Source organism: Pyxicephalus adspersus, chromosome 1 (assembly GCF_032062135.1).
Source record: "Pyxicephalus adspersus chromosome 1, UCB_Pads_2.0, whole genome shotgun sequence".
NCBI lineage: Eukaryota > Metazoa > Chordata > Amphibia > Anura > Pyxicephalidae > Pyxicephalus > Pyxicephalus adspersus.
The window spans coordinates 126,295,646-126,305,472 of NC_092858.1; the positions used below are offsets into that span (position 1 = coordinate 126,295,646).

Sequence of the window (9,827 nt, forward strand, 5' to 3'; positions counted from 1 at the left end):
AGTGGGAGTAGTTGAGAATAGTATGTGTTATAACTGAGTGTAATAAAGAGAGTGGTGTAAGGGTAGTGCATATTTTGCGCTCAATATGAAAAATGGCAAAAGTTGCTTCTGATCGTCAAGTACATGAGCCAATTCTGTGATTTCCATAGATTTCCAAAGTTGAAAGGCCTTAAACTGAGATCCCTGTGGAAAATAGGCGCAAGAGAGTATGGGTAGGGTTGCTGAAATAGTGTAGAAAACCTTATACAATTTCTTCTTCTCCCTACATGCTACCAAAGTGTCCCTAAAAAGCAAATTTCTCAGAAAATGTTTTAGTATATGATATTTTAAGTTTAGTTGAGTTTATAAGTACCAAGGTTCCAATGGACATCAGGGCAGAGAGTAGACCTTATAAACACAAGGGAAGCCAATTGTGGATATGAAAAGCATTTGCATTGCTTGGTTGCCTTTAAAGAAGTAGAATGGCTGTTCATCAGACAGGTGATATTTAACATCTAATATTACCACATTATGCTGACTTTATTTTCCCATTATTCTTCTAACTTTCAAAGAGTACCTTATAAAAAATCTATATATAGAAAACATTGATAAATTTGGTTTATTGATTCGTCATATATACACAAAGGCATGTGAGCAAAGATTTTTGCATGCATAAAGTACTAATATCTTACATACATGTAGTCAGAAAAATATGCGTATAAACTTTTACATATATTTGTCTTTGGTATAAAAAAAAAATCAAAAGCACAAGTTTTTTAGTACCTAAAATTAGCTACAGTTATATCATGGCTATCAACTGATAAATTTTTCTGTCTGTTCAGCTTAGGATGCATATTGTACAGTTCCTGACACAGCAGAACTTTATTTCTAGAATGCACTGATTGCCCTGTTACGTGAAGTTTATAATGAACAGCCTGTCCAACAACGGTTACAGAAGAAATCTATAGATCCATATGCACTTAACAAAGATGTACTTTTTTTACATCAGTTTATATTTTTAGAAAAAGCAAGTATATATATTATTTTACTAGATTGTCCTTTTGACACCTGAGATCTCATTGTTAAAGGAACCTATCATGAGATGAAACCTTCTTTTAAAATTGATAAATATAAGGCTGTCAAGCTAACTCTTTAGTTTTATTCTGACATTCCTGAATTGTATGGAAATTCTTGGTTAATGATTCCAAACAAAATAAAGTAATTGTAGGAGCATACCAGCTCAGGAGATCAGCAATGGCAGCTCTTGTATTTCTTTTATAAACGTTTTATGGCAAAGATTTTGGGGCCCATTTATAAAGCTGATGATCTGGATAATGGCCTGCAAAGTGCCATTATTATGTCTTTTTATAAATCTGGGGTTATTAAAGTGCCAAAAAAATTATTTAAAAAACTGGACAAGTGGCAATCTGTTATCATTTCCACTTTTACAGTAAGTTATTGTAATGTGCCTGGCCTAAAATGTTTCAACATGGTAACAATGGTGCTTAAATCCAGGCAAGTATCATTCTAAGCCATCAGATTGGTCTTGGTGTCCCTATGAAGCCATTTGGATGCCAGTCCAGCCTTAAATCTTGCTCAAGTTAAGTCTAGTTTTTTTTTGGCAAATACTAAAAACGTGGGCAGTTGAATGACAATTGCAGGGCAAAGTACCAGGAATGCTAAAATTAAACTTAATCAGGTTAAGAAAAACCCCTATAATGTGAGCCAAAGTGGTGAAGCCTAAAACAGTTAAAAAACAGGGAATCTGACATTCCCTCATATTCCCTGGTGGGAATCAAATACTGCCATTGAAACACATAGACCTGGGAGATATTTGAGGTAATGTCTGATTCCCTGTTTTATAACAAGAGCCCAATGTGTTAATTGTTATATATATGTCCCAAGTTGGGAGCTCAGATACATTGATTAGCAACTACACTTTGCAGAGGTGGCTTTACTTGAATTTGCAAATGTATGCAACAAAATGTTATCTAATATGTTGAAAAAAAGCGTAAATAAGCATTTTTGTTGAGCAGCTAGAAACTGTGCTGGGAGTATTTGTAATGTTCCCAGGCATTCATTAAAACTCCCCTGGGTTTAGGGTCATCATTTAGCCAGTGTAACACTGCAAAGCATGGTGCTCATTCATCACAACATGACCCCTATTCTATGCAACTTAATAATAGGACATCGCTTGCCACGTGCCTACTATGAACACTTTTTACAATAAAGTATACATTCTGTTAATCCTAAACTATATATGGGGAAGGGTGAATGGAGAGTCAGTTGAGACCAATGAAAAGCCTGTTCCAAGGAGCTGCATAGAGATCAAATCATAAAAACACAGGGACAAGTAGGTGCTGAAATTCTAAGGCTTGAACGTTGATGGTCTGATTTTGCCTTTCTTCTAGAAGTTCTCAAATTCGCAGTTAAAGTCTGTCAGTCTGCAAACAATATACTTCCACTGGCGATCCCTAAAAATGTAAAAATGCAAGTTTAATTCATGTTTATTTATAGTTGTTTAAATATGTTTTAAAAAGCAATCATAGTAAAGCCTAAAAATTCAGGTGTTCAACTTGACTTACAGGTATTTGTAGGGATGATTTACTAGAGTAGAAAAAATCTAGAGTAGTGAAAATCTTTTTTTATGACTCATTTTATTGGTGTTGCTTTTATTTTTATTTTTATTGCAACACTGGAGGTGATCATATATATGGACAAAACTGGAGACCTTGCCGTTATACCTACACTGTTCAGCCAAAGGTAATGTGTAATCAAGACATTGTAAGCAATTGTGTGCTTTAACATTGTGGCAACATTTTGAAGAAGGTCATTTTCTGTTCCTGTATATTTGTGTCCCTGTGCCCAAGGTCATCTCCATGAGGACATGATTTGATGAGTTTGCTGGGAAAGAACTGAGAGTCTTGCAGACAGCTCTTCAACCCTACCAAGCATCCTTAGAATAAATTGACACACAACATAAGTACCTAATCCTACATATGCTTCTATAACTGAATGGGCACAACTTTATACCAAAATACTGTAGAAGTGGAAAGTTAAAAATAGGGGTTGCTGTTCTTTGTTTACTGAATTTTTATTCTTTAAAAACTTTGTTACTCTTCAATGGTTGATGTTAGTGTTCATGTCACTATTGTTCTGTCAAAAAAGTTGCAATTAATAAAAGAGGATGCTGGTTTAGCGGCAAACATGTGAAGCAATTCTATACTAATGTCCCAAAAATATATCTAGGTGTGATAGGTGTATGCAAATTTTGTCCATATAGACTACTGATTATATCAGGTAGACCCTCTGCTTAGCACTCTACTTCCTTCAATGTGCGTATGGCTTGTATTAGTATTTAATGATGTTTTATAACAATGGACGCCAACCGGTAATTTCCAAGAAAGTTTGGGTGGACACAACCTGCCCACTTTTCCATCGCAGGCTCAGACCTGGGAGAGTGGGCAGGTTCCGGCATCATGATGTCACTACGGGGGAAGTGTCTTCTCCTTTAATTGAGGCACGGCTCCTGCGCATGCGCAGTCCGGAGTCCGTGAGATCAGTGGTCTGTGACGTCCAAAAGGTTGGCGACCACTGTTCTATAAGACATGATCTTTAGTAAAGTGTTTAGTGTAAAAGTATTCTCTAATGAATATGAGATAGATATAAATGCCCTTTTTTTTACAAATTAAAATGGAATACATATCTGGAAATCATGAATCACAGATGTAACTGAGGTTGGAATGATTAGTTCTGGCCAGGAGGCCTAAATTGGAACTAGGGGTTTCAAGAAATAGTGGGTGTGTGTTAGAAACAGATCTAACCTCTCCACTCCAGAAAAGGTTGTGGTTGCCCCTCTGATGTAGTAGCCATAGGAATACAGGACCATGTCCACCTCTTCTCCATAGTGTCCAGGATAGTCTTGTGTTAACCTAATAAAACATAAACAGAATAACTTATTCACATATATTATCAAAGAATGCACTGCATTTATATATATACAGTCTTATTTATTTTGTTCTGGACTAAAACACATTGTTAAACTTAAACATTTTGTCACACTTACCTGTTCCTCAGTAAGCACAGGCATCTCTCCCCTGCGCATGCGGGCAGTTCTGATGCTGGGCATGCCTCTGTTTCCAAGCTTTATCAACTCCGTTCATGCCGCTGGCCAATCAGAAAAAAGCCTCTTAACCAGCCCTGGCTATTTAGCTAGCTCTCAGACTCCATGTTGTGTTCGTGCAACAAGTCACGTCTCCTTTGTGTTTCCATTGTGCCGAGCCCTTAGTTCTGTGAACTATTTCCTGAACACGTGCTGCCTAATCCAGTGTTTCCTGTGTCCAGCTCTTGTGTTAACCCCTTGTTGTCCAGTCTGTTGGTACCCAGCCAACTTCCCTGTGCTGTTCCTGTCTGCCTGTGGATATCCCTGCTTCTCCTGTGCCTCCTGCTGTTCCAGTGTCTCCAGTGTTCCCTATGCCCGCAGTGGCCCCTGTGTTTTTTTTATTACACACTTTATTTACAAGAATTAAAAACAATATCATGTATATGTGGCCACATTATAAATACATCAAAATTTGTAATGATCCTTAATTCCTTGATTCCAACACGTTTCGCTTTAATTGGTTTATCAGAAGTAACACTTGCTGAAGAATCTTGTATTAATATGCTATTTATTCTCCAACTTGATCACAGTATTTCAAAGAACATCATTCTTACATAAAAGGAGGACTACTGAGGTTGGAAACAGATTTGTCTGCAGAACAACCAGATGATCAGCAGTCAGACCACAGTGGGGGTGTGCTGCATACAGTTGACATTCAAAAATCTGGCAACCTCTTTATCCGAGGAGTGCCGTTTTTTCCAAAATTCAAGATTTTTGAAAGCTATACTTACCTCCACACACCGGCCAGCCTTCCTCTCGCACCACGCCGGACATCTAGCACAGTTCCAGGGAGCAGGCAGCAGGGACGTCTCAATGTGTATTTAGTGTACCAGGCAAGACCTAATCCTAAACCGATCTGATTAAAGTGGAAGAAATTGATGATCAGGCAGGTCATTAATGCATAAAGGGACAAGTGATGTCCCTTATGCAATTATCCCTCCTACCTGCCTCTCTCCTGGTATCTGTCAAAAAAGCTGAGCTGTGCATGCATGTACTCAGCGATCCTAGCTTCCCCTGTGGGTGCTAATAATGAATAAATGCCCACACCTTCACGGGATTTACATTGGCCAATCAAGATGGTCAGAGATCTTCTCCAGAAGATGGAAGTGCCCTGTGACTAAATGATGTTGGGAAGTATAGCGGGTTTAGTTCCACTATACTCCCCTACCCCCCAAGAGGGGGTTTGATTATATAAACAGCTAAATGGGTCATAAACTTATAATACATATTTTATGTTTGGTTTTGCCATGTATATATGTTCAACCTATAGACTCAGGGACATATATATCTACAGTAAGTTTAATAAACTGCACTTAAGTATGTGTTTTTTTACCCATATGCAATTATAAGTCTTATCCAGCAATGTAAAATCATATTTTTGATGTCATCTTCCTATATATAGAATATTGAATTTTGTATGAGCTTCTGTAAAGACACTGACTAACTTTTCATTGATCATAAGTTTGTTTATGTGTAAAAATACATCTTAAAAATAGAAACTTTGATTTTTTTCTAGCAGGGACACAAATTTATACAATGCTTAAAAAAACAAGGGAATACTGGAATCTTGTATCAGGTCTCGATGGAGGAAATATTCAAGAAAATTTACTGATATATCTTGTGTAATTCATTCAGAAGAAAGTGACCTAATTAGGGTCAACGGTAATGAAAATCTTTAACCCCCTGAGGGCTGCATTCAAAATCACACTGAAGTAAATGAAAAAGAAATCACAGTATGATTAAACTTGTGTAACTTTTGTTGGTGACATGTTCCAAATGAAAAAGCAACATTTAGTTGTTACATAAATAAAACTTAAAGAGTAGTTGGGAAAACATGTTTGTAAGTCTGATAATATGAGATAACTGCAAAGCCTCTAAATTTTGTCATCAAAAATGTCTGAGGGGACATGGGGGGGGGAGGGGGAGTTTAGAAAATAAACAGGTTTTAGGTAGCAGAGGTCAGTCTCCATTAGACTTTAGCTCAACTAACCTACAATCTATAACAATCTTAACTATCAGAAATTCAACAGTATTTTAAAAGTGTTTCTAAATTGGAACTTACCAGCAGCCATACGAGCATCTTCTGTTGTATCTGCAGCAGTAAAATTGCCATTCTCTGTCCAGTACCGAATCAAAGTATTGACTCTGAAATCCTGCCACCAAGCCATTATTAGAACATGTCTGATACCTGAAAATTAAGTAATGGGATAAATAATACAAAGTCATTTCTTAATTTATTTTTTGTAACATCATATATTTTATAATGTTATCCAGAACACTTCACGGTTATAAGGAGGAAGGTTTTTGCGGCATTTCAGGGTTGCAAAATTTGGACACTTTTGGCAATGATCCCAGCACAGCAGTACGAGATATTCACACTAAGGGAAAATGTTAAGGTAAGGGAAGGATTGAAAAGAGTTAGGTAATAGTCTACATGTTAGTGTTTAATGTTATATTTCAGATTTATAATACACGGTAAAGCAAGGCAGAAGTGAAGGGTGAAGTATTGATGATTAGCTAAGTATTGAGTATTGCTAAGTATTGAGGATTACATTTTAAAGAGCCGAAAAGGGCACCAATTATGGACAGGGAGTTTAGCATGAAACATTAGCATTAAACCATTAAATGCTTATTTATTATGTTTAAAATGAAAGTATTGAAACATTAACAAAACCACAACTGGATAAAATATTCTAAAAAAAACAAGGTTGGCAGTACGGTAGAACCCTGGTTATCCGGAACTCACATAACCCTAAACTCAGATAACCGGCACCTGACAGATCTGAGTTCCAGATAACAATCAAGAAAGCAGAGCAATCAGCAGAGCTCCGCTAATTGCTCCGCTTTGTGAGCTCTGGCTCAAGCGTCATCAGGGTTTCCCTTTCTACAGCCAATCATGGAGCGGAGCAATCAGAGGAGGTGTGCTATGCTGACAGTTCTGTTTTCTTGATTGCTCCCTCAGTCTTAGTGGAGCTGTGGCATGTGTTCTGTTTCCAAGAATACATCCTACAGTTCCACTGGGGGCGCAGGAGCACTCAAGAAAGCAGAGCTGTCAGCATAGCAGAGCTGTGCTCCGTGATTGGCTGAGGAAGGGGAAACCCTAATGAAGGCTCAAGGTTCATCAGCCATTCAGCACTAGAGGTGAATCGGGACAAGTCTCCTTTTTCAAGTCTAGTGCTGAATAGCTAAGAAAAGGAAATCTCAGTTTTCTGAAAACGACACTTATGTTGGTGCTGGAGGTTTCACTGTATATAGAAGAGGAGAAATAAGAGGATTACATTTTGGGGTTAAAAAAAAAGGAAACTTTATTGGTTTTGGTTCACTTTTATTTATTTTATTTTATTTTTTTACTTACTTTACTTTTACATAACATACTGTTTTTTCCCACTATAAACATATATACATCTATAAACATTTCTTGTTTTGAAAAAAGAAAATAAAACATTTGTAATAATATAATATATATGTAGAGGGTTCCCGGAGCACTGGGTTATTTGAAAGGACTACATAAAAGAGCATTGCTTTGCAGCTCCCTTTGTTTGATAGATACTGCTCTCAGACACTCAGACACTGCTCTTCGTTGAAGGGTAAATGGTGGGCTTTTTACAGCACAGCGGAAAAGTAATTATACTAATAAAGTTATAAGGATGTTGGAGCACCACCCACTGGCTGAATTAAAGACTGCATTATATTAGTATGCAATACAGGTAGTCCCCGGGTTACATACGAGATAGGGACCGTAGGTTTGTTCCTAAGTTAAATTTGTATGTAAGTTGGAACAGGTACATTAATTTCATAAATGCAATTAGGACAGATGTTTTTCTCAACATAATATTAGGCAGCGTGGTCAGTTACTGTATAAAATCCTTACTGTGAGTTAATCACAAACAAAGCAAAAAAAAATCTTTATGGAGCCTAGACATTCATTAACTTATGGAGCAAGCTGGGCTTTGATATGCAAAAAAAAAACAGCTGCAGAGTTTCAGAGGCTGCAGAAAGAGCTCCCCCTCCCTATGATCACCCACAACCTCAGCTGTGTTTCCTAAAAGATTTCTTCTGCAAGTCATGAAAACCACCACCCTCCATCCTATATTCTTCACAGGACCGAGCAGGGAAGCCTGTTCGTATCTAGGAGGCGTCCGTATGTCGGATGTCTTTAACCTGGAGACTACCCGTATGTGAAATTTACCACATTAAAACAATCTTTAAAATGTAATCTTTAATTCTTCACTATAATAGGCAAAACAAGAATAAATGTACAAACCCACATTCTCCTATGACTCTATTAAAGCAGTGAATTTTATATTTATCAGAAATTCTCTGGAAACGAATAAGGCACTGCCATTGAAAACACATAGACCAGAAAGATTCCCCACTGCTTTATATATTGACCTTAAGTTATCAGTGAAAAAAATGGCAATCAAATAAAGCGCCACAAATGTGTAGCACCAGTTAGATCAAATCAAATTCCTAATATTTAGAATAAGGTCAGGCATGGCTTCTTCTATCTCTTTCACATAAGAAGTTTGCTTTTATATGTAGACCTATTGGTGGAATGGGCTAAAATTTTGTTGAGATGAAAACTGCCTAAACCCTAAGTAGACCTGCAGGGCCTGTATTGGCAAAGCCCAAGGAAATCCCACTCTCTTCCACCAGGTGGCAGTAATGGATTAATGTTATTTACAACAGATTATTTTTCATTAAGAGTCAATGTTCCATTCAGGGGAAGCAAGTTACAAATTGTAATTGCTTAATTAGTAACTGCTCTTGAGCATGGACAGATCATAACTCCCAACAAATCGTTCATTTATTACTTATGAAGTGACTGTTCTGAATTACCCTCATAGTGCTGCAAAAGGACAACAGTATTTTTGCTATATATGCTTTCCATTTTTTATACCCATAAAATGTTGCCTTGACTGTAATTATGCACTTTCCACCTTTCTGTCTGTACGTCTGTGGGAGTGAAGCTGTTGATCCCCTCCCATGGTGAAGGTGACCTTGGTACTAAGTCTCTCTCCACCTAACATAAGTGCAACCCAATAATTAGAGTTGAGCTTTCTCTTGCTTTTTCTTTAGCAGCTGAACTTCACTTTTTAATAATACCTATTATTCTATTCTTCTAAATAACAAAAGAGGCTTTCATACAAATTAAAATAAAGTTTGCGCATATCATGACTCATTAAACCCTCGCAGGAAAGATGTGCTTGGTAATTATCTTTTCTCTTTTTCAAACATCTTCAAAGCTATGACATTTTCCAAAAAAAAAAATGCCAATCTATATTTTATGGTTAATAAAAGTCAGGGGTTGTTAGTGCTGACCTCTAGGCACATATATAATAGACAGATCCAGCTCTCTAATGAGTAATAAATTATTAAAAGAATGTTTAAGTGCAACTAGTGTAAGCACAGTCCCCTGAATTCTCCTGCAATCCCATATACTGCAATGTAGAGATCTGGAGAGGAAAGGACAGGAAGCCATCTAAGTGTGCTGCATACATTGTGTGGACAAGGAACAAAATGATAGGGAGCAGAGTGAGCACAGGAATGGACTATGTGTATGGATTGTGTAAATATCAGGTATTGACAGACAGATATACAAATCTTAGCAATTAAAACATCTCTCTCATGTACCGTATTTTTCGGACCATTAGACGCTCCGGACTATAGGACGCACCAGGTTTTC

The 9,827-nt window shown here is 37.2% G+C and overlaps 1 protein-coding gene across 1 annotated transcript in view; it reads right to left on the reverse strand.

Moving 5' to 3' along the window:
- Positions 1-582: 582 nt before the first annotated feature.
- The window catches only part of DPT (dermatopontin), a 22,432-nt gene continuing 13,187 nt past the window's right edge, over positions 583-9,827 (reverse strand). The window contains exons 2-4 of the mRNA XM_072426637.1: positions 6,204-6,329; positions 3,804-3,911; positions 583-2,453 (exon numbers count right to left, since the gene is read on the reverse strand). Coding sequence (XP_072282738.1) covers positions 2,387-2,453; positions 3,804-3,911; positions 6,204-6,329 — 301 coding nt within the window. The 3' untranslated portion in view covers positions 583-2,386. The remainder of the gene's footprint in view (positions 2,454-3,803; positions 3,912-6,203; positions 6,330-9,827) is intronic.